The sequence below is a fragment of the Taeniopygia guttata genome, chromosome 2 (assembly GCF_048771995.1).
Source record: "Taeniopygia guttata chromosome 2, bTaeGut7.mat, whole genome shotgun sequence".
NCBI classification, from domain to species: Eukaryota; Metazoa; Chordata; class Aves; order Passeriformes; family Estrildidae; genus Taeniopygia; species Taeniopygia guttata.
In genome coordinates this window covers 123,400,900-123,426,883 of record NC_133026.1, presented here as the reverse complement: position 1 = coordinate 123,426,883, position 25,984 = coordinate 123,400,900, and the positions used below count along the sequence as shown (strand labels likewise).

The 25,984-nt window shown below is 38.7% G+C and overlaps 1 protein-coding gene across 2 annotated transcripts in view; it reads left to right on the top strand.

Moving 5' to 3' along the window:
- Positions 1–25,984, top strand: part of ZNF704 (zinc finger protein 704) — a 105,813-nt gene that overhangs the window by 41,782 nt on the left and 38,047 nt on the right. For both annotated transcript variants that reach the window (XM_030266361.4, XM_030266360.4), the window contains exon 3: positions 25,388–25,491. In XM_030266361.4, the coding sequence (XP_030122221.1) occupies positions 25,388–25,491 (104 nt within the window). The remainder of the gene's footprint in view (positions 1–25,387; positions 25,492–25,984) is intronic.

Genomic DNA, 25,984 nt, shown 5'->3' with positions numbered 1-25,984 from the left:
TCATACACTTTCTGAAAATGATGGGCTAAGTGAATTATCTAGGTTTGACACAAGGGAGTTGCTATCCTTGGCAGTACATTGTGACTCTGTTCTGCTGCACCATAGCAATTTTAGGTTATTGCCAGTCTCTCTGATCAGTCCAGACAAGGTGTTAAATAGCAAATTTTAACAGTGTCCTTGCAATGAAGAACTGAGATTTTTATGTTTTTATCTGATTTAAAGCCCATTTTGCAGTCATACTGGTCTTCAAACAGCAGAGTAAAATTCATAGCGGTTCAAATGTAAAGAAGAATACAAGTATGCATTCTTTCATTGTAGCTTACTTTATGAAGAGCTTAGCATCTGTGACACCAGCCCTTGCACCTCACTGAAATATAGAAGTAAATAGCAGAGTGTACATTTTTTGTGGAAGAAAATACCTGTTCATACGTTTGATATTCTCCACAGCTCAAGCCACAGGAATGAGCTGGATGATTCCTCTGCCTCTATGAGATGGGGGGGTTAAAAGTGTGTGTACTGTTCTCAGCAGTTACACACTTACAACCTAAGATACACGAAGAATTACTAGAAGTGAGAAAGTTAAAATGGGGTGCAGAGCATGTATGCATATTTTATAAGTATATATAAATACAGAATTCCTATATAAATAAAGAGTACTGCAGAAGAATACATGTCAGTCACAGTCACAGTGACAGAAGTGGCTCTGTTACAGCATCAGTGCTTCCTAGACTGTATGTTGCCGGTCTCTTATAGTGTCTTGCTTTTGTTCAGCAAGACTACAAATTAAGCATCCCATCATAAGGATTGACTAGCATGAAAATGCTTAAAAGACTCCTAATCTCATTAGATAAACTCATCATTTTTAGTCCACATAATGGAACCTTCTGAGACAAAGAAAACAAAATTGTGTTTGAAATATGACTGTCTACAGTTAGACAGAAGAAACAGGGATAAATCAGCCAAAGAAAACGTGGTAAATGACTGATGTGATGGTCTGAAGTAGTGTATTAGTGTCCTGCAGATTATCTAGCAGCAGATATTATATTAAGTTTGGAGTAATGGTGATCCCAGAGAGTATTGCCTTATCTTATTGAAACTGGAAAAGCTGCATTTAACAAATATGAACCTTCTCTTCCAGCTGTTAGGGACATGCAGAGCTTAGAAGAGCAGAGAAAGCTTTCTCCTGATTATGCTGGTGCTATTTAACTGGAGAATAAGCATATTTAGAACAGTAACTTAAGTGTTTTACACTGTGCTTTGGTGAACTGGTGATTTTCCCTGTTAAACCAGGCCAGCACAAGAACTGAGCTGATTGTCTCTTTGCTCTTTTATTAGTAATATTTAATAGTGCTTCACTAGCACATTGAAGAGAAACTGTAAAGGCATAAAAATGAAATGTCTGGTGAGAAGGTGCAATTTTGGCTTTTCAGATGATTTCGGAAATCCTACACTAGCCAGGGAGCCCTTCTGCTCTGCCCATTGGCATTGCAGAACCTCTGGTAGAGCCTCCATGTCTCTTAGAGCTTTGTCATACAGATTGCATGTTTTTTTTCCTGGGGATCTGGTCATTCCCATTTTCACATCCCTAATCCACTGGGACCTACACTGGGGTGAAAATTCTGTTCTCAGCCGTGATTTTACTTCCACCTGGCACATAGCCCTTTCTCTGCTCATTATTCTTCTTTGTTGTCCACTTCTGCTTACATCTAACCATCGTAGCTCTTAAAGTCTTTCTGGTTATTTCATCCAATAATCCTTTTCTTGCATATTCTGTATATATTTCCCTTGTACCCAGCTGTGTGTTTTCCATGGCTTGCACAACCAGATCTTTGCAGAGATCTTTAGATATTCCTTGAAATGCCACTTCTGCCTGATGTTACACCACAGCTCTCCCTCTTCTGGTTTTGGGCATGCCTCTTTTTTGCAGCTGGTATTGATGCACCTGCCCATCTTGCATCTTATGGATTAGATCCCTGCCTGCGAGAAACTGAAAGCAGTCCTTGGTTCTGAGCTTGTGTTATGCAGATCAAAGAAATGTAAATTAACACATCTCATTATTAAAAAAGCCACATAAGCAAGTTTTGCATGCAATTATGGTACTTCTGAAAGGTTTTTTTTAAACCATCCTTTAAACCATTGTAAGTTGCATTTGCCTGTACACACTCCCCAGAAAAGATGTTTTATATTCCACAGATTTTCAGAATAACTTTTACAGAATTAGACTATTTTTAAAAGATTAATAACAAGTAATGAAAGTGCAGGTATCATTTTGACTGTCCAAATGGGTGTCATTATGCATATCATTTGAAAGCCACAGAAATAAAAAGTCTTCTATGTCAACAGATTTCTTCCGTATTGTAATTCTTCATGTATATATTTTCCACTTGAAGAGGCTTATCAAGCACTAAGGGCTAAAACTTTTTGCCATTAGTCACTAGATTGCATTAAATACTTGCTTTGTGTAGATGGAAACAAAATGTGCAAGAGCTTAGGTTAAATGTTTTTTTTCTGAATTACAAATCTAAAATTTCTTTTTTTAAGCAGAGGCATTACTGACACATTTTGTTACTGTCTTCTGGGGCAAAGTGGTAGCACAGAGAGATCAAACAATTTGTTGTTTCATTTAAACTTTCTAAAGTTTCTCGTTAGACTTTGTCCAGGTTCCAAATGGGAGCTGGAGGCAGGGGGGAAGCTTGGTGAAAGGAGAGGTACAAGCTGTTTGACATTATGAGTAAGTACAGAAGGAAAAGTATTTTTCCTCAAATGGAGGTAGAATGAAGCTACAGAATTTGGATATGGGGGTTAACAGCCCAAGACTTTGATGCTAACATGGGAGATTGCCAATTCTTCATAATACAGAGTCTGTTTACAAGATTCAAAATCTTCACTTGGATCAGGAGGCATGTTTTGGCTTTTTTTCCTCTGCTGAAATATCATTTTCTGAAATCTTGAGCATATCAATGTGCAGCTGTTTACATAGGAATGCTAGGCAGGATTCTTTGGAATAGAGATGGAAGGAAGATCCTAAGCATTTGTGCAGGCACTGTTTTATGGTATTCAATGTTTGTACATGTCCCAAAGTCTATAGCTAAAGTATGGGTTCATTAATTCATTATTATTTACTGGGTATATGTATTTGGGGTTTCTTTATCTTGTATCTGAGAATATAATTGGGACTTGTATTAATTTGGAATAACAAGGTGGTCTGCTTGTTAATGGAAGAATTAGTTCACAATTTATTGAACAAAGAACCTCTTCAGTTTTGTTTCTCTTGGTATCTGAAAAAGGTCCTAGTCCAGAATGACACCACTGTTTTTGACACTAAAAATGCTATGCAAAGTTGTAGTACTGAAGTTTTCTAAGCTAAGAAAGTCCTCTAACCATAGAGTTGGACCTTTTTCCTCTGTTTTCGCACCAGGCAGGTTGTGTCAATCTGTAATGGTCCTTTGTCCTTCTGCAACTCCTCTCCAAACCTCCTCTAACCAATTTTTTTTTTTTTTTTTCAAGTGCTTCTCAAGCATTTCTGTCACTTTGCAGATATCCCAGTTGTGTTCCCCAGGGAGCAGCCATGATTCCTGCATGGCTGGGAGACATCTTGTGTTGTGTCACATCTTTTGTCTTGGTTTAGGCCATGCGGTAATGACATCTGGGTGCATCCTCCTGCCTTGCATCCTTCATCACTGTCAAGTGTGCTGCTTCTGCAGCTTGTCTGTGTTTGATTTCTTCTCATTCTCTATTTTCCTGTGCGTTTAAGAAGCTATACTCTTTTCCTTCAGAGACCTGTTTCAATTCTTCTCAGTACTGTTGTCTGCAAAGCTCTTCAGACATCACTGAGAATCACTGTGGGCCTGGTTTCTTTCCTCAAACTATGGATATTAGAGAGCCTAGTTCAACAGGCAACATAAGGCACAGAAAATCCAGTTTGGAAATATAACTAGCAAACCTGTAAACCTCCTGCAGCCACATTCTGTCATTTTCACAGGAAGCAGAAACTTGGTTTTGGTCTGGATTAAAAGGTGATACTGCTTGTTAAAACTAAATTACTTAGCTTTGGGTATGTTGACTTCAGCTGTTTCTTACAAGGACTTTTATTAAGAGAAAAAAGAAAAGTAAGATTTCAAAATTACAGAAAGCATACTTTTTATGTGTTTTCTGAGGAATATGTGATGATGGTGTTTAAAAATTTCCCTAGATTATATTTGTTCTCCATTATATTCTCATATGGGAGTTTATATAGTGTCTCCTTAGTGAGAAGAAAGAAACCTGATCTTGGCATGGGCTGCTTACCAGATCAGTGGATGCTATGAGACTGAGAGGTGTTCCAAATTTAGTTTCATTGAGTGGTATGCTGGCTTCATCAGTCAGCTGAGCTGGGCTTTCTACTGCAATCAGTGATTTTATAAACTACTCCAGTAAATAATAACTTTAATTATTGAAGATTATGAAATAGACCTAAATGAGCTTGTTAATATTAATGCTTATTGTACTTTCTGAAGTTACTAAGCTTGTTATGGACCTTGGCTAACACACTCATAAAAGTAATCAGCTGGCCCTTCTATTTATGGACAAATAGGAAAACACCTTGGATTTCTACAGGTTTGTATCAAAATTGTTCCTGGACTATTTCTTTCCCATGCATTATTTCTGTGGGCTTTTTATTAAATGTTTAGTTTATCTGTTACCCACTGTTAATAGGTTCTGATTATTCATCTGTGTTGTATATTTTTATATCCGTGCCTTAAGGGTCTGATGACTAATTGAACCAGAGTAAGAGAAATGAGAGAATCCAACAGCATGGCTGTATGAACATTTTCTTCTAGAATTACATCTCTTTGAAACGTAGTTTTAAGAGTGGTTTTGTGATCCAAAGGTCATCTAAATGCATGCTCTATAAGAAAGCAAATAGAAGTGGTACTCTGTGAAGTATTTGTAGGTATTATTCAAAGGCATGTCTCTAATGTTTTTTAAGTGTTTTTTCAGCTGGACTGATAAATAGCATTTTCATTCTTCTCTAAATAGAAAGATGTATCTTTCTTGTTTGTGCTGGACCCGTGACAGAAATAAAAGAACAAACCCCAGGATTTTAATGCAGGTTCTCGAGCTTCTGTTCCTTCTACCTACTTATATCACTATAATGATCTTTTAGGGGAAAAAAGCTGCGTGAAAAATTAGGAGAAATCCTGTGCGGGAGGAGGAGACAGGGAGCAGTGTGAGTGTACCCGCGGTTTGCAAGCATGATGTCATTCTAATTTGCACTGCTAGGGGATGAGCTCATCCGGGAGGGGCCTTGCAGATTTACAGCTGTGCCAATTCATCTCTGGTTTGATTAACATTCTCCAGGCTCCCTCCGTGAAGTGAACAACAGGCACTGCATTATGAATTATTTAAAGACCTAGGAGAGCTTCTACTAAATAAAAACAAGCATCAGTGCAAAACAAAAGAGTGAACTCTCTATTTTGCTTCCTCAGTGTTGTTAAAGAATGGCATGTCTGCCATTCCAAAAAGGATAAGCAAGGAGTTTTTTTCTGCCCTCATTCCTGCTCCTTAACATTTTTGCCCTACTAGTTTTCAGCAGCAGTCTGAGTTACCTTTTTGTGGAAGGTGGGTATGTAGACCTAATGTCTGTACGTATGTATATTTTGCAGTGTAGGTCTGGCAAAACTATTATTACCCTAAATGACTGGGTTTTAATTTCTAATAGAAGTTAAAAGTTTAAATCTAAAACTTGGGCTGTTAGAAAAGAACAAGCATGTTCTATTTCTAGAGTCCATGTTAAGACTAATTATTTATTTAACTTTTTTTAAAAAAACCCACAAGAAACTACTTGAGAATGAAATAAATTTGCCTTTCACTATTCTAAGGAATTTGGCAGTGTTTAATATAAGATAGGGTAAGCTTTTCTGTACACAAATTTTAAAAAAGAATTCTAAATCCTAAAATGTCTCACAATCCTTGGCTTACTTGTAGTCAGCTTTATCTGTGATAGACAAATTGTATACTATGCCAGCTTGTATATTTTCAAAATAGTAATCTTTTAATTTCACACCATGAATGGGAGCAGTGCCAAAATACACTTACTCAGAGGTGAACTCAAAATTACTTCAGCACTAACAACCCAGCATGTCCCTCTGTAAAAAAAACATAATCTTCAATAAACTTTTTAGTTTCCAGTATTTTGCAGCATGTTTTGTACAGCTGTGGTCAATCAAAGATGAACTTAATCTTCGCATTCACAGACAAAAGCAAAAACAAGCCTGCTACTCAGATGTAGAGGTTTTGAGACAAGCCCACACCTTGATTTTGTGGAAGTAAAGTTTAATTAGTTGTTTTTCTATGAAATGATGTTGGTCATGCTGTTAGTTCCAGGAGTAATGAGGGAGGGGGATCTGCTCTGGGTTTCACAACTGAATTGGTAGCACCAGCTGATTATGGTGATGTAGCTGATGCTGAGCAAACTCCTTTGCTCTTTTGCCTTTCCATAAGTAAAGTTAGGACTATTTTGCTATACTCAAAAAACTAATTAAGAATGGAATCTTCCTTTCCGAGGATTGAATGTAAGTCTTGTGTAAGCTGTTGTGGTCAGTGTATCTCCTCAGTAGAGAGGCCAGTTGACTTTGAGTTCAGTTCATCTTACCTGAAGGATGCAGGAAGTGGGAGATGGAGTTGGCCAGCACAAACATCCAATGCCATGTTAGGTGCCATCAGATGTTTGAGATGCCTGTGTGGAGCTCTGTGTGTGACTCATGCAGCAGCTAGTGACTGTGGCGGACAGGGGAGAATATGCTAGAGCATCTCAAAGATGCTGGATACTTAGATTTAGGCAAGCTGAAGCTTAATCCTGCTGGTAGCATCTAGTCTTGTGTTTTGCTAATTATTGTGAACAGGTTTCTGTTGACAGTAAAAGGAGTGCAGGCATACAGCACCTGAATCCCACCCTGTGTCAGACAGCTTTGCATGTATTTCTAACACACCCTTTAACTGAAGCTTCATGTCATATATCCCATGCATTTTGGTTTTAAAAATCCTCAAAATGACTATTTCAAAAACATACTTTGCTTATGACAGTAGATGCTAAAACATACTGATGCATTAAAGACATTTTGTTTCCAAATGTGAAAAGGTTTCTGTGAGGGAAGAATTTCTTGAGAGAAACCAAGACTTCCAGTGCAGCTCCTACAGCTGGAGCACCCTTGGGTGCTGTACCAACAAGTGCACAGTTCTAAGCACTGGGGATAAAATGTGGAGCTTTCAGCAGGGGGGTGCAGAGGGAGAGGTAGTGCTGCTTTCCTGCTAGTCTTGATAAAGATACAAATTGTTTTCAGAACTGTGACGAAAAAGCATCCTTCACTTACAGTAGTTAAGCATATGGCAACTACGAATCAAGTGTCATTGCACGTGGCTTGCAGGAGAGTGAGAATACTCAGTGCTCTCAACTGTATCCTTTTTGTACCCAGGAGGCTAAATAATCGAGCTGGAGGCAATATTTTACTATTAAAACCTTAAACACAGACATGGATGTTCTAGATTTGTTACCAAAGCCATCTGACTATTTTTTCTGGGTTTTGTTGTATTTTTTAAGATACTGCTTTGTATAGGTGTGATGGGAGAAGATGGGTTTGAGGGTGGAAGGAGGGAAACCACTACCACTGGTTTCATCTATTAAAAAACTCAACAGGGTGCAGTTTTTAAATTCAGGGCTGGGTTTTGATTTCCTGAGATGCAGCTGAGGTTTCCAGATTCCTGCAGTTGTAAGGTCTTTGTCTGGAAGATACGGGGTGTGAATTTGAACTTAATCTGCTGGCACTGTGCCCAGTGGTCCCTTGCCTGAGCTGTCATGTTAATGGAAGGCAGCAGTGTTGTGCTGCCTTCTCCCCAGCACCAAACATCTTACTTAGGGAGACTTCAGCTTGCTAACTTGGAGCTGACCTGTGTGTCTGAGTGTGTTTAATAAATAAATAAATAAATAAATAAATGAATAAATAAATAAATACTGTTGTGCAGATGTATTTTAATTTGTGTTCCTGTTTAGTTATTCTTTCAGGAGCTCATTTTGAAAATGACCATTTCAGAGTGACTGGACGTGCACATTTGCATGTGGCCATTTCTAGTACTCAGTTTGCAGAATGGTGTTTGAAATTAACTGGAGCATTTTCTCCTGGTTTAGAAATGCGTGGCAATTTATCCATTCAGCTGCTGCTTAATTCTGCATTTAGTTTACCTAAATAGATAAATAAATAAATAAATTTGAAGTAGTTCATCAAACTTCCTTTTGTAGGGCTTAAGTCATAATACCAGTACAATTTAACCCTATAATAAATGCCAGACAGGCATTTTCTGGGTTGATAGAGATTTTATTTTAGAGGGGGAAAATTAAGATTAATTTTGGTAGAATTTCTGGTATGAACTAAATTTTACAGCATTAAATCCTTGAAATTTATGACAACTTGAAGAAAGTACATTGTTTTTATTAGCTGACCATTTGATTTTTTTAATTTGGAAACTTCTGGAAGCATTTCATGCAGTGCCCTGCTGGTGCCCTGTGTTTTGGTTGTTTCCACGAGGCTTGGAATAGCCAGTCATGTGCAAAAACATTGATTTTTAGCACATTTAGCTTAAAAACAGCACAGGAAAAAGGATTGCTTGGGTAAAGGAGCCAAATATTTGTAGAAACTTCTTGTTGAATCTTCTGTGTTCCCTTCTGGAAGTTTCTCCACTGGAAAATTTATGGAAGTTAAATCAAGTAGCAGGTCACCAGGACTGTCACCTGATTTCTCTGTGGAGCAGGTATTTATTTTCACTTTCCACCAATAACTATATTCTTGTTCCCACTATAAATGGATTCTAAAAAGCATTATGCAATCAATTACATTTCCACATTAGCAAGCTGAGGTTCACCTTGTTAAACTTCCCTTGTCAAATTATATTCTAAGAGAAGAAAAAGGCAACATATAACTTAATGAAATTTCTTGAGTGCAAGTGTGGGGGCCAAAAAGAGTGCCCCTTTTATCATGTCTGTTTTTTCTTCAGTATGGAGGACTGTAGGCTATTGAAATAAAATTTCAGCTGCTTATTTCTCCCATCAGTCTAATGTGGAAGAATGCAATCAGTAAATGTGCTGAAATCCTCTGGACTATGCGTGTAAATATTCAGTGTCATCTTCTAAGATGCATGATTTTCATCTGACAAAAACTTCCATGGGAAAAAAAGTTGGGAAAATGTATAATCCAGAGCTGGATTTTAAAGTACAGTTAAAATTCTGGCTGCAAAAAAGCTTCTCTAAATGTTTATTTTTTCCATGTTTCTGTTCATACAAGTTGAAGCTGAAGTGAGGCTCAAGTTAACAAAAATAAATATTGACCCCACAGATTTCGTCTCTGTGGTTTATCTTTGGGAACAGACGTTATGCAGATCCTTGCCAGAAATCATTAGATAAAGTCTCTCTCTTTAACAGCAGTTTCTCTTTTACCACTTCTTGAAGCAAATGCCATTTTTTCTTGACTGATATTGTAATAACCCCCAACCCACTCATAGCGACTCAGAAATACTGGATATATCTTCTGCAAACATTTTGCAGTGTTAGAGAATGTATTGCACACATTAAAGAAGTATGGTTCCATGTTATATATAGAAGTATGTTCCAAGGTATTGAGAATACAGCCTTTACTTGCTGTATTTTACTCTAAACTTAAGTTACTTATGAATGTTTATGTGAAGGCAACTTCTGAAGTCACATATCCTTTGATTCTAGTGAATCTTCTTTGATTCTTTCAATAATAGTTTTTTTTTAAAAAATCAACTGAGTAAGAAACTGCTTATTCTTGAGGAATAAAAAATTAGGAGATTAGTCAAAAAATGAAGGCTGTGATTACTTTTTTGATTACTGCATTCAGTTGATCTGACATCTTGGCTGTTCACCATGATAGTAATGCCATAGCAGAATTGTGCAAGACATTTGGGCTTTCCTGAATAACTCAAGCTGAAATGTGAAACCAGTTTTACTTCTTCACTTCTCTGATTTAAGAGTGATGCACAAAGCTGTGTTGATCGCATTGATTGCAACAACTGATTGCAATGGTGTTTTGGTTTTGCTTTAACTTTTTTTGGGAAAGTTTTCACCTGAAGAGTTTTCTGAAAAACTGGTCCTTACGTTGTGCTGGGTTGTGTGTCCCAAATTACTGGTTATTCTTGACGAAGCATGAGTGTGGGCACATATGCAACAGCACAGTTCTATTTTGCTTTAGATTTTCATTAGGTATTTTGAAAAGCTAATATTTTTAATAGAACATCCACCATCAAGTGTTAAGGTGGTTCAGACATGGTCCTCTTGAGTGGCTGCCAAAATAACCTTTGTCTGCTGATGTTGACAGCACATGAATATATTTAAACAGCCCAACACATGTAGCTTTATGGTGTACTTGTGTCTTCTCACATTGTAGATGTTTAAATTTGTCTCAGGTATGTTGCTATGTTGCTTAGGAATGAGGTGTGCTGAAGGAAGGTGTGAATTACAGAAGTTGGCCAAAGATTTTTGTTTCTCTCTCTCTCTCTTTTTTTTTTTTTTTTTTTTTTTTTTTTTTTTTGGCTGTGTGTTTGCACCCAGCACTATCCAGTTGAAAATCTTCGGTTTTTAATTATTCACCTTTGGCTTAAGTGTAGGTGTTACTTAGGAGTATGCTTATCTAAACACCATTAAACTGGGGACAAATCTTACCAGCAGTTCTGTTATCTGGGCAGAAATACAGAAACTGTAGGAGTCTTACACATTCTCATGCTGGCATGCTTGGGCCACTGACAGAGCAGTGGGAGCGGGAGGGAGCAGATTTCTCTTTCTCCTCCTGGTCTGGATCTGCGCTCAGCCAGAAACATGCTTGGTCATCAGATGTCAGCCTGAAGGGTCAGGTGAAATAAAATGCTCAGGGATGAAGCTGTTGCATTTTCACCTCCTGTTCTGTTGGGTGTTGTGGGTTTTTTGCTGGGTTTCTGCTTTGGAAAGGTAGGATTTTCCAGTTCCCAGTGCTGCAGTCCCAGGGGCAATGCAATTGGTGTTGTACTGCCAGGACTCCATGCACTGTTCTTCGTGAGCCAGGTATGGCAGCGAGGAGTCACACAAACGTCATCCTTGGAGTTATTTAAAGAACAAGGAGAGTCTTGACAAAGCAAGGCTGCTGACACTCTTGGCTTTCCTGAGGCGAGCAGTCAATGCCAGCAGAGGAGCCACAGATGGACGCATTGCATAACAGCCTTGCTGGGCGGCTGGTTGATGTATCCCTTGTGACAGAGCATCCCTTCAGCGCAGCAGTGAGCAGGGAGGGCAGGCAGCAGAGCAGGCGTACGGGAACTGTCACAAGCTGCATCTGCCCTTGAGTTTATCTTCACATCTTCAAAACAAGTCCCGACTTGCAAACTGAGACCAAGAGAAATCAGTCTGAAAGCATGTGTTATTGTTTTAATAATACTTTCGTTTGTGAAGTGTTCTTTGGAGGCTGTGTTATTACAGATGCTTGCTTCTAAGTGATTTATCATGCTCTGCATATTGCTGTTTATAGCCTGTGAATATCTTTTGTTAGGAAATCTGTTTCTGGATCATGTACAGATACAAACACATGACTATGATTTTCTTCCGGCTTTGTAAGTTAGTGCTTATCTTTTTAAGATATTCCATTAAAGTGAAGGACAAATATACATTGGGTTCATGATGCCTTATCTTATTTTATATATAATCAGTGAACAAAAAAATTCTTGCACAAGAAGATGGAATATGAAATGTAGAACAACAACAACAAAAAAGATTTTGAGTCATAAAATAGTATTCTTTTAGTTTTATGTGAACGTTCATGTGTTCTCTTTTTTTTTTAATTCCTATTTTGCCCCAATTTGATCATATACATTATCTTGTACATTGTTCCAACATGAGTAGAAATGTCCAACTACATTATTGTAGTCAATGGCTCTGCTGTGTATTTCTTCATGGTTAGCAGTCATCCCTGGAGCACAGAAATGCCAATTTTTTTTTTTTGCCAAAACTGTTTGTTACAAATATGGTTTTAATCTCTTTTAGTTTGCCAAGTTCAGAGACCCATGATTCTCAAAGGTCCAAGTCGAGCAGTTTTAATAGTTTTGTCTGTATGGATATTGCCTGAAGCATACAGATATTCTGAGAAGGGATCTTTGTGTGCTGTCTGAGATTAATATCTTTGTGACAATGCAGACCAAGGGATAAGTTGAACCTACTGCTGAAGCTGCAGCCACAATAATCAGGGCTTTAAGAGCATCATCATCTTTATTTGAAAGAAGGAAACATCCTACTAAGATACACTTGGTTTCACTTGGGCTTCCTTACTCCCAGTATGCTCTAAAGAAAGATGTTGGCCTAAATTTCCTCATCTGCTTAGATCTGCAGTGCAAAACATAAAAATCCTGTCACATAGAGAGCAATTCCCCCTGCCCAGGGGAGGAGGCCTTTGCTGGGCAAGTTGTCAGCCACTTCTCCACAGTGACTCGTATCAGGTAGATCATACTGGGGATCCAGGAGTACTTTCCTACCTACATCTTTTCCTTAATGGCAGGTTATATAAGGACTTTTTGCTGGAGATGAAATAAGGCAAAAATTACCTTGAGCTAGCCAGGGGAATTAGTAACCTACCTAGTTGTGCTTGGTAAGTTAGCTGGTAGGTTAGTTGTGCTTGGTAGGGGAAGAGTCAAGGTTGTGTGTGTATAAGAAAAGATTGTTGAAGGGAAGTAAGAGAGAAATAATATGGTTTATCTATTTTTAAAAGCCAAAGGGTGATGGTAGAGATGAGACTGGTATCAGCTTCACTGGAGAGTAGCAGCTGCATTGTGGTTTTTACGTGTGTATTGAAAGACTGGAGCAGAGGATCACAGAAGGACTAAGATGAAGGGCGAGGATGTTTGAATTTAAGAAAACTGTAGGCAGTCTGCCTGAGAGTGTGCAGAATGGGATGTGATTGCATTTACTGTTCTCCCAGCTTTCAAGCCTGTGTTTCTAGTGGGTATAATTTTAAGAGTAAACTAATAATAGTGCTCCTCTGAGACTCTACTCTGAAGAAAAAGGTGCTGTTGTTCTGTATGGAGAGAATTCTTTAAATAATTTTAGCTAAATATTTAAATGTCAATGCCTCTCTGACTAGAAATACTCTTAATTCGTTAGTGTGGAACATTCCACATGCTTAGCCACTTCTACATTTGTGACCTGAAGACAAAGAAACTAGACCATTAGGCCATTGAAAATTCTAAGAAAATAGAAAAAAAAAAGATGGAAAATGTTGTACTTTGTTGACTAATAGTGGAAAAGAGTGCACTACTGAGAGGAAGAAGATAATTGAATTCTATAATGGAAAACAATGCCTTCTTGTCTTTAAAGTTTCTGTTGTCTTTGATAGATGGAAACAGAAATAAGGTTTGTAGTATCAACTACAATGTAATGTAATATGAATGTAATATGAACATTTCAGTAAGGCTTCAGTAGATTTTTACAGTATGCATCTGTAGTTTAATACAGAACACTTCTTGCATAGGACAGTATGGGAAGTGGTGAAGATGTTAATGAAGATCATGTTTTGTGTGATTTCTTTTGGTGACAACTACAATTATTGTTGTACTTCTCTCAGCAGCAGGAGTAACTTTACAGAAGTCTGAAAATGGATAGCATGAGCATAATACCAGACCCACAATAAGTGACTGGCTGTTTTATATAATGGTAATTATTACTTGCAATATTTGTGAGAGCAGTGTTTTCTTAGACAAAAATAATAATGAAAAATAATGGTGGTGAGCAGGTTTGCTACCTGATTTGAAAACTTCAAGAACATATTCAGCAACTGAATCTGTACTGCGCTGTTGTAGTTTGGCTCTATAAATAGCTTCTTGCACAAATATATACATTACCAAGGAAGCGTTTCTGTCTAGCAGACCAAATTGGGGAACAAGCTGGACTTAGTACTAACCAGAGGCTGGGTGGTGTATTCTCAATTTCCCTTTGATACCTACAGGCCACAATTTTGATAGTTTATTGTAGTGAAAAAAAAGGTTGAATTCAGAGCAAGAACACTAAAAATGACAGCAGAGTTAAGCAGATGCATTCTTCAGCTAACACATATTATGTCAGTGGTTTCATTCTTTTCAATACAAAGTATTCAAGTAATTAAAAAGCAAACAGAAACACAGCAAAAAGCCCTGGACTCAGAGCAAACATATTTTATAGCACAATGAATGTTTAATGTTAAAAGCATCTTGGAAAAGCATTCATATCAAGGGTACTTATATTCCTGACACCTCCCTTCAGTTTTATTCCTCTAAATTGACCATCTTGTACGCTTACAATGCTTTATCAAAAATAAGTTTCATAGGACTTCTTCATCCATGTTTGTTTTCGTATCTCCAGATCATTTATGATGCTCTGCCTTTATTTCACTCTAAATGTAATTATGTATTTTGGTTATTTCCTATAATTGTATTATAGATCATAGGTAAATTGCTTGGAAACAAATGACAGGGAAGGCAATAATTTGCAGACTAGTTTTGCCCAAATCTCCTACCATCCCAGCAGAACCATATGTGGTAATTGCTGCCTCCAGTTTTTTCTGCATCCTCTACAGCTTCGGAAGATGTTTTTGTATTGTACGTTATTGAATATCAGCCTTCCTCTGGTCTTAAATTGTGTGTTGTCCATCCTCTGCTTGACTTTGCAGCCTTTAATTGTTGATGATTTTTGTGTTGCAGTTGTCTCAGTTACAGGGTCAGATTCTAACTTCAGGTCCAATTTGTTCTACCAGGATTGTTGAATGTGTTTTGAAAACATAACCAACGTAGCTCTGAGCAACCTGGTCTAGTTAAAGATGTCCCTGCCCATGGCAATGGTGCTGGAAGTAGATGATCTTTAGGGGCCCTTCCAACCCATGCCATTCTATGATAGGCTTTTTCTTTGCTTGGTTGGTTTGATTTTTGTTTTTGTTTTTAATTGGCGTCTCTCTCTAAAGGGGCAACGTTTTTACTTCCATCGAAGAAGGGAATCAAAGGTGAGAAACCAGAGCTCAGAAATTTTGTGAGGGACTAAGTGACTTTACAGTAGCTTTAAAGAGAAGCCACTGTGTATCCATAATTGTCAGGAGTCATCACTCATGCTATTGTTTTTTGGGTGCTACAACTGTTTATAAGTGAATAAGTCTACTTTAAATGGTGATGGTGATGGTGGGGTAAAAAGTGAAATGCTTGTTTAATTTAAGGTCTGAAGGTCTGATATAGATACTGTAATGTCACATAGTTTAAGTGAACTGTGGCATCTTGCTTGATGGTCGTAATGCAGTGTAATGCAAAATAGTGGTGCATGGTAGTGTTTTTCTTGCAATGACTAATGTTTTCAGTTCATGCCTAGTTGCAACATCACCAGATCTATGTGTGAAATATCCCTTTTCACAATGGGACTCATACCTGTGATATAGTTTAAAAGCAAAGCTCTAGGTCTAGTGTTGGGGTTTTTAACTCTCATTATTTGGGATGCTGGATACTTAATACTACATGAATGAAAAAAATTATGACTAATCTGCTACCACTTCTCCTTGCAAACAATTATCAGTCAGAAAATTGTACCCTAGGAGAATATCCTGAGATAGGAAATACAGAACAATTTTAATTGTTTACAGACTCAGGAGGGGCCTTGCACATGAGATTATTTTAAACTCATCTTAGTGGGGTTGTTAAGGAGGAACATCTTCAGTGTAATAGGTTAGTGTTGAGTGGTGAAGAAATACATATGGTCATGGAATCCAATACCTACTATCAGTGAACACTGGCTGCTGTCTAGAATAGATAATCTAGATGGTCCATATTTTCTCATTACTCTGCTGTACATAAATACATAAATTCTGGTGCAGTTATTCCTGCCTGGGACTTCCTTGTCAGTCACATGCAGCTACATGCACATGTGTACATGCTCTTTGAAAGCCCCGACTTCTCCACACACCGACTGTGCAGATGGCTTGCTCAGCCACAGAAAGCTGGCAACCATAATGATACTTTAACATGGATGTGTAGGTAGTGTCAGGCACCTTTGGCTCATGCCTGAAAGGTCCTACTCTGCCCAGAAGTTTCAGTGGCATTTCCTTACTGTCCATTCATTTACTCAAATCTTGTTTTGTAGAGTCTGTTCTCATATCCATCATTTTTAACATATCTTTAATTCTTACCTGTTCAGCAAAAATTTAACTCATGGGATGAGGAGATGGCTATTTAAGAGGTTTTGCTTGACTTCTTTGGAGAAATTAAGTTGCTTTGGACCTTTGAAAAGTTTGAAGAGTTGTTTAAAAAGCAAGAAGAAAGATGGATGTTTTATTTAATGTATTTTTTTCTTTATAAGAGATGGTTCAGTGAAAAGATGGCTTTGTGCCCTAATTGTTTCAAAGTCATATACCCTTGTTAAAAACACTGTGTTGATTAGGCTTGGAGATTATCTGGTGGTGATACTTCACAGTTCAAAATGTCCAGTTGAAATTTCAAGTGCAAAGGAAACAACAGAAACCTCTCATCTGTAATTGTGAGATTTTTTTTTTTTTTTTTTTTTAGAAAGCAACCTATCTGAAAAATCTGAAAGACCTAGTGGTAAACTATGTGTCACCCAAAACAAGTTTATATGGTGTAGACTGTGTACAAGATGGTGATGCTTACCACACAATGTATTTTTAATGTGGTGGGATATATTTCAGTCTGTAATCTAGCACTCTCCTAAAACAGAAGGACTCAGGTCTTCTTTAGCTCTGCAACACACTTCCAGTGTGTTGTCAGAACATCACCTTGTCTCTTGAGTCATCATGGCATAAAATTCATGAAGGCAGTTTCTTGACACTGGTATAGCCTCGGGGGCTTCACTTTGTATCTCTCGTGTGTAATTCGGAGGAACTGTGGGTTGCTGTAAGGTACATCATTCACATCTCTGGCTGACTGAGACATTTTCATTCTGAAACTTCTTCACATCTCAGCATTAGGGTATATCCTGAAGTGTGGCTTGATAAACATGGAAGCAGCTTGATGTAAAGGAATGATGAAGTTCCTGGATATCCTCACATCAAAAAGACAATTGATAGGAGGTGATGTCATAACAGATGAAGTAATGATGAGCTTAGAGCTTCTGCTTTCCATGTCTGGTAGCTTGAAAACAACAGAACCGTCGCAGAAGTAACTAATTCAAACCTGCTACAAGGTACTGTTTGTCTCCTGAATAATGTCACTAGATTTCTCTGCTCCCTGCCCTGGAGTGTGACTGAAGCCCAGACATGAGAACAATGTATAGAGGAGGGAGAAAACGAGGAAGAGTATAGCTGATAAAAGAAGAGCCATAGTTGATAGAAGAGATATTGAAATATCTAGAATGTTATTGTATTTGTTCTAGAATGTGCTTTTTTAATCTGGTCACAAAGTGTAAGGAAATTTGTAACCATGGGGATAGGATGATGCATCATTTGTGGGAATGTCCCTGTTGCATCTTTTTTTGACACAGTCCATGCTGGCTGCAGAGTACCGCAAGTGGTCTGTAGAGTCCCATGTATAAAGTATGAGAGTTTGTGTGTTATTGGTATTTGTACCATGCAACCTACTGCTCCACCTGAAAACTATCTTGAAGTGCTGCTATCTCAATAATGATCTTCGCTGAGAAAATGAAAACCAAGAAAGGAAAAGCATTAAAATCTGGCCTGTAATTAGTCTGGCTGTAAAGATAAATGTCAGTTGTGTATGTTACTTTATTTAGAAGGAAACATTTTCATCACCGATTCAAAACAAAAAAGTTCATTAGCACCAAATAATTCCAACTTCATTAGCTGTAAACAAGTAATGAAGAGAACAGCAGTGGGGTTCTACTGTTCCATGTGACTGAACTACCCTTGTGAGTCAAATCATAGATTTCAACAGGAACGGGAAAATAACAGTGTTCTTGTAGATGATGTTGACACGACCATGTTAACAACACTTGGAGCAGCTTTGCTCATGATGGAAGTACTCTTATTGACAAGAGATGAACACAGACTTGTAGGATGGTCAGGGAATGGAAAGAGAACCCATCTGAGAGGTGTACCTGGATGCTCTCCATGAATGTGTACATAGACAAAATAGCTTTGAATTGACTGTCACAGATACTGTAGTCCATGTAGCCCTGCAGAACTGGCCCAAGGACAGGAGGTGAAGGGAAGTCAGGACTGGAGACAGCAAGGTGAGCTAATTCTGTGTCTTCCCTGTTCTGAAGCAGGCTTCTGGTGGATGGAGGACAGAAATACAGCCAGTTGTGAGGTGGACTATAGTGTGTGTCTCCTGAATGCCTGCAATAGCAAAGAAACCCCTGGAAGGTAGTTTACAGTCCTGTGACCATTTGGCTTGTGCATGCTGTAGAAACAAAGGTTAACCTTAATGGTTCCACTCCTTGGGAGATACAATCTCACTTTGGCAGGGAGCAGAGGATCCTCTCAGAGGTGTTTCGTGCCTGGACTCTCCAGATCTCTCTCAGCACTGCTGGCAGCTTTGGCCAGCACTGTCCACAGTCAGTGTCTTTTTATTTACAATTCTCTTTGCTTCATACTTGACAAAAAAAAAAATATTTCCAAATAATTGGAAAGCACAGCAAGAATGACATGTAAATATTAACAATAAACAGAAACTGACACTTGGGTCATTTTTCAGACTGTCTTGATTTCAGGAAAGTGTTCACATTAGTAACAGAACAACTTGCCTGTGCTCTTTGATTTGGTGAGATGAGGACTTGAAGGTTTTATCAAGTGTTTCATCAATGTATATTTTATTAGAAAAAATTATCATTTAATGTATGGCAGAAAAAACGTTAAATATTATTTTAAACTTGACTTACAGCAACTGTTAAGAGACAAGTTGTGCTAGGTAAATTACCCATGTATGTGCATTGGGACTGTATATATGCAGTAATACTATAAAAGATATTTTGGGAATATTAGACATTCAAAGAGTGTAAGAATCCTGCTGTTTGCAATAGGTAAGTGGGGAAGAAGGAAAAGCAAAATATTTTTGATCTTGCATTTTCTCTAACTTTGGGAAAGACAAAGATCCTGTAGCATCTGCTGTAAGGATATCTCCAGCTAATAATTCTTCTCAAAAATTAAGGAAGATTTATGGACTTCTTGTTTTGTTTCTTTTCCATCTTTTTTCTTTTTCAGCATGGTAATTTGTATTGCATTGAGCAAGTGGTCCAGCCCTTTTCCCTGAGGAAAGATCAGAAGTGTGAAGTTTTCTTTCTGTAAACAGTACCCTGTCAAAATGATCTCATTTTTGAGTGGGGATGTACCTGTGAACAAACTAGAACAGTAGCATAAGGCACAGGCAGGAAAGGGGTGGAACATGAATATTTTGGATAAATTTGGAATAACTGGTCTGTTTCTTCAGGGCACTATTGAGGTTTGGTTTGCAGACAGAATTATTTGTTGCATCAGCAAGTGCCCTTTAAAATAGAAAAAATGGAACAGAAAATCTTCCCCAAAAATGCTCAAGATTTGTGGATCACCATAAGGGATAACCTCTCTCTGCAGGGTTCTGTTATTCCTTGCTTAGTTTAATTTTTGCTTTGCACTCATAATCTATCAAGAGATTACCCTATATTTGATTGCTCTGTTTTGAAGCAGACTGTTTCTGTGTCATACTTCAGCTTCAGTCATTGCCCCAAGGGCTCGTCACCAGATAAGTTTTCCTGATAGATTGCAGCTGTTTGAAAAGTAAAAATTATTCATAGGATCGATATTTTCAATATATAGAATAAATTGTTCCTGTAAACAATATATAGAATAAAATTGTTCTTGCAGCTTATCTCCCAGTGTGGAATTTGGCTTGCCTCACTGTTCCTGTTTATACAGAGCATTTAAAATTGCAGATTGTATCACCAGCCAATAATGAGAGCAGGGTGGTTTTACCACCCATCCTCTCCCTCCCCACTCCCAGCACACTGTTTCCCATATTTTGTAAATCAGACAGCAAGATCTAGGAGTTCAATCCTGTTTCCATATGGATAGGTTTGAAATTTCAGTTATCTTTGAGGAAGTCAGGCAAGCTGCTCAAAAAGCATTAATAAAAAGGCTTCTATAAAAAAGGCATTTTCCATCTGTTTTGCAAAACTTAAGTAAACTTTTCTGGGTAACCTTAGGGGGCAAAGCAGCTATTCCTGCACTGGACTGCAGAGGGGGCAGCAGAAGCAGAGCATGTCCATGGGATGTATTTACATCAGAAATCACAGTAAATTTTACATCCTTTTTATTGCTGGTGCAGCTTTGCCAGCACTCATGGAGAGGCTTGGTGTGGTGATAGCCTCCATGGCAGCCAGGGTATCATCACTGGATTGTACCTCCACAGGGAGGAGAGGGCACTGGGAAAGGTGCTCCAGGTGCTCCAGGGGACACACCTAGCTTGGGAAGCCATCTAGCTTGAGGAGGTGGCTGGAGCAGCAGAGGGAGAGACAAGGGAGAGCCTTGCTTGTGGGAGAGTACATTCAGTACAGCCAAGCTTTGGAACCAAATACTGCAATTTCTTGGATATTTACATCTACAAAAGGGTTCTAAAAATGAATGGATTCTCTTCTGTCAAGTTTTAGTGGTTTTAGTTAAAATGGAGACCATAAAGAAATAGGTGTTTGTAAAAACAGGTCCATTTTTTGTGGAGCAGTGCTAGATGCAAGTTCAAATAAAACACTTTGAGCAACCTGCCTGTGTAACCACTGTCTCTTTAGTTTTGTTAAACTGTATTTTCTACCCCAGGATGCTGAGAACCACTCTGTGAATGTCTCCCATTTCTTAGGAATGATATGCAGGGACTTTTTATTGCATTTAAGCCATTACAGTCAAAACAGAAAGTCAGTGTCTCAGTTACTGGGGACTCTGTCAAGTGCTCTCAGGCTCTAACACACCAGCCAGACTTCCAAAGGCTCTTTGAATAACTGAATCACAAAATCCGTTAGCTTGGCCAGGAGGAGGTGGAGAGCTTTGAGGTGATCTTTGATGCATTTTTCTTTTTTTCATTGAGAAGTTCAGGTATATATGTTTTTTAGAAGAAAAGTTCGTATATTTGTATTTTCGTCTGAATTAATTCTAGCCACTGTCAGAATAAAAAAAAGATTGCTTGTGCATAACAAGGACAGCAAAAACAAAGGCCCTTCATTCTGCATATGAATTAGTCTGCAAATATAAAGGTAGGGTGGAAAATGTTAATTTTATGTTTGACCACAATGAGCAAAGGCAGAAATCCCTAACTTCTAATTAGTGCATTGTTATTGTATGTCTCTTTTAAATATCAAACACCAGTTCTCTTTTTAAATGTGTAAATAGTAACACTCAATGTTCTGAGATATATCATTCTAGTACTCTGCTGATTTAATGTAATATTTGGAAATATTTTCCTTTGCTTTTGCTTTATTGTGAAAGTTACGGCTTTTATTAAAGAATGCTGAGGACCTTGGACTGTTTCCATGGATCATTCTCTCTGTAATTTTTGGTTTTGTGTTTAGCAAGTGTATAATTTTTAATCTTCATAATCAGCAACCAAACACAAGAGCAAGAAGTAAGATAATTTATCTGTACTGTCAGTATTTTGAGTTCTTACATGGTAAACAAGTATTATGGTAAATGCAAAGTATTGTATGGACTAAGATTTGAAACACTTGCATAGCCTCGGACTTGGTCTTGGACCCTCTTTTTCTCATCTCTTGGAACTTAAACCCAGCCTTTCCTGTAGAGAGCTTTGACTGGGGAAACTGTGATGGTTGGTTAACAATGATAAATTATTATCAAAAAAGCAATAAATTCACCAGCAAAATCGAGGAAAGGATTGATCAAGAGTAAGTGTAGTAACCAACCCTGATTGGCCTTGACTGTTAAAGAAAAGGACACTTTTAATTGCCAGGCTGGCTAGATACTGATCTCTTGCAGGGATCCATGAAACCACTCTCCCTGCTGAGGAAGCAGGGAAACATGAAACAATGAGACCTGGGGTGGTGGTAGAAGGTCTGCCTCCAAGGACCTGTAACTTCTACTGCTAATATCTCAGCTGATTCATTGTAATCTGGCTATTTCATGTGTTTAGATTTACAAACACTTGGAAGGAAAGGATCCAAAACTGCTTGGTTCTCAAATGCAGACTGGGCTGACACAAATACATCCATCCAGAAGTTGGGAGATGGAATGTAGAGACTGGGATGTAAGGTTAGAGAAAAGAATAAATCTTCACCGTTCATGTAGTAGATGATCTTACAACTGATTTAAATTTCATTACACCTAATAACACTAACATCAGGGCTTATGATTTCAGTCCACAGAAAATCACCTTAGCAATGGTGAGATAAATGTTTTGGGAACAACTGATGCATAACAAACAAGTTATTCTCCCCTCTGAGTCCAAATAGTGTTGAACAGCTGTGTGCAGGTTCAGCTTTCCAGTAGAGAAAGCTGGAAAATACTAGGGAAGTCTTAAGGCATCAACTCACATGTGACGCTGACTAAATGCAGATGGCTTTAGTGGTTGCTGTCTTCAGTTTTATGCCTTGCCTGTATCTCAAAGGCTGCTGCTGCAGTACTGGCTGAGTTATATATGAAATATGTGTGTTTACATTTATGAGCCAAACTGTAAAAATGGAGCAGAGTCACATAAGCCACCACTTGTAGCTGCTGAAATTCTTGTGGCTGAGAAATATGAGTGGAGTGTTCTTGCTTGCTGGATGCAGTAGAGGAGCAGTAAATAGTAAAAATTACTGTCATTCAAAATGGGCAGAGAGAAAATCCAAAGATCATTTTATTTGGGCTGTTTTCCTGTTAAATTGTATCAGGAAGAGAAAAAGATTCCAGTAATTGCAAAAGTGTGGTTTAGCATGGCTAGAAATGGCAAGGATTCTTGTGACTATTCCTATTCTTTGCCTGCTTGTGAAAACTTTCACCTTAAGCACAGATGGCCAATGCTGACAATTTTGAGACATAGTTAATTATTTGGAGCAAGGGCTAGATTTTCAGAACAGCAGTGCTTATCATTGTAGAGGGGAGAAAAAAAATCAAAACAACTAGAAGAAATTAGTTATAAACTGCTTGGGGAAACTTTGTGATTAGCTTCGGGTCTAGACTCTGACATATTGACACCAACTTGGCAGACACTTGCAACAACTGCTGTAGTGAGATTTTGCAATTCTGGAGAGGCCTGGATGGGAACATGTTAGTCCTGTTGCCACACAGACAGAAGAGCCTTGTTGGAAGGCTGATTGCAAACACTAGAGATCAGTTTCTCCATCTTATCAGGAACTTTTGCTCATTTTGTCCTCATATGTTGCAGAAATGCAGATAGTAATGGTTCATTCACAACTGGATAGTCACAGGGACAGTTGGTGTAGTCTGGCAGGAATGGGCTACAGAGCAGGTGAAACCTTCTCAGAAACTAGATTTTCATACTGGGATATTAGGTAATTGGAAAAATCATCTGGCAGTGTTGAGAAAGTGTAGCATCTCCATGTCAACCGCAAGGAAGGGTCTTCTGAGCCCAGAGGAATTTGGCATTCTGAGCGAAACACTCCTCTGCAGGCATGAGGAGCTAATGGGTGACAGATTAAGAATTCAGCTGATTATAGCAGCCATCCAAGACCTTTCCAATACTTGATGATGACCATATGGCTGCTGTGCTCTTTGTAGAAGCCTTGGCTGGAGGAAAGAAGGGTTTCTACAGATATAATCAGAATGCAGCAGGAACCATCATCAGTGTTTCAGTTCCAGGCACTGATGTGTTGCAAAAAACAGTTGTGAGAGTTAAGCTGTTGTGCGGCGTGGGAGAGTGTTCATCAGCATCTGTGTGGGTCCTTGCATCAGCCAGAAAGCAGCTGTGAACCATTTCATTGGCAAGTTCAAGGTTTTCTCACTAAAATATCAAGAGCCTTTGACTGTAGTACAGTTTCCAGTTAATGAACCTTCCACCTGATGTGTGAGCTAGGATTCCAGAAAAGGGAGTGCACCCAGCACATCCTGTTCCTCTTGGTGACTTACTGACCAACAGTTGATGGGAAACAGCAGGTAGCTGACCACTTCTTATCTTGGGCTTTAAATTAGACTCAGTCTGATCTGTTCAGGAGAGCTCCTGACAAGGCACAGAGAGATATCTCCAGAGACCCAGGAAACAGAATACAGTGTGGGGGAAGTGTCCTTTTGTAAGAACTAAATTAACTTGATCTCTAGGAATTGAGAATTCCTAGGATCAAGAGAAGGTGATTTTGGATGATCAGTCATATGTTTGAAAAGAAACGTTTTCAAATAATTGCCAGTTTTGATTCCACCCACAAGGCGGAAATCCCACAAGGATTTCCAGCCCACAAGGGTGGAAAGCAAAAGTCTGCTAAACGTAGTGGGTTTGGTAGTTTTATTTTGGTGCATTGACTCTTCAGAAATTTTACATTTTGAGTTACTCTTGTGTAGAAAAGACAGAATATAATTTTTACAGAAAAAAAATATTTCTTTATTGCTTAAAAAAATCCTCATTACTCCTTGAGCAATGGATCACTGAATCCTGGTTCCTGGTGGCATTCGCCATTGTCCAAATCTTCTCTTCCTTTTCCTGGAAAGCTGGCTACTCTCCTTTCCCTTTTTACCCCTTCTCCATGTCCTCTCCTCTGACTTTCACAGGTTCCCAGCAAGACCTGGCTGAGGCAGCAATGGGCCCCCTGTGCCATCATGCTGGTTCAGGCACCCATCACACCTGCAAAACACCCTCCTCTCCCTCCTTCTCTCCCTCTCTCCCTTTCCCTCCCCTACCCTCCTACCCCACGTTTCCTAATTATTTAAAATATTTGGTTTTTAATCAGATCAGGAAAAATTTAGGATCAATCTTTTGGAGAGTGTGTGGAAATGCTAATAGTGTTAAGCAGAAGCAATGAACTCACATCCCTTCGTTCCAGTTCATAGTTTTTCTTTATCCTATAGAGACTAATGTATGTTGTTAATGTTGCTGGTAATCTCACCCAATTTTGCATCTCTGTCTTCATCCAAGAAAACCACCTTAAGTACACACTTAGCTCGAAGAATATGAATACCTAAAAATTCTGAAAAATAATAAAGGAACAAAGTCAAAGTTATAGAGAGTCACAGTAATCCTGAAAATTTTATTCAAAGATAAACTTCCCACTTCTTTTCCTATTTACACTGAGTTAGTTTGCTTATAGAAGCTTCTTGATATGCTCAGGTTGCCAGAAGACCAATGCTTGGAGGACTCTGTGCAGCGGCTTGTTGTTGTTACTGTGCTGTGCTCGCTTAGGATTTGGGCTGGTTTTTTAAAAAAAAAAAAAAAGAAAAGACACTAAAAAAAGCTAAGCATCTGTTGATGTGTTTCCTGCCTCCCACTCACTGTGTTTCAGGAAATCTTTGGAAGAACTGGACATGGATAAAGTAACAGCAGCCATGGTACTAACCAGTTTGTCCACCAGCCCTTTGGTCCGCAGCCCTCCTGTCCGACCCAACGGTGAGTCTTTGGAGCCAGGGGCTGTGGGAAGGGGTGCCAGGGCCCTGTATCAGGGGGCTTGTTTCCAGTTGTGGCCAGGGTGGAGAACAAATGGTGACTGGCTGTCTTCTGGTATGTTGGGGATCATACTGAGCTTTGCTCCAACCTAGTAAAAGTCTTTGGTGCAGCACTGGTAGAAATGAAAAGAAACATTTTCTTTAACTGTAGGGCAGCTCTAGTTTATGAAATGGGACATGCCCATTCCATATGTGGGATATGAGCACTTTAAAAAGTCTCTTGACATCACTGAAACACTTAATTTTTCAAAGAGTTTGTTTGCACTTGCACACATACAGTCCTAGAATTGTAGAATGGTTAGGATTGGCAAAGTCCTCTAAAATCACCAAGTCCAGCCATCAACCTGGCAGCACCACCATGTTCACCTCTAAACCATGGCCTGAGTGCCATATCCAGGAAACATGATAGCAGTTCTTGTCATCCACTCCACGGAAAT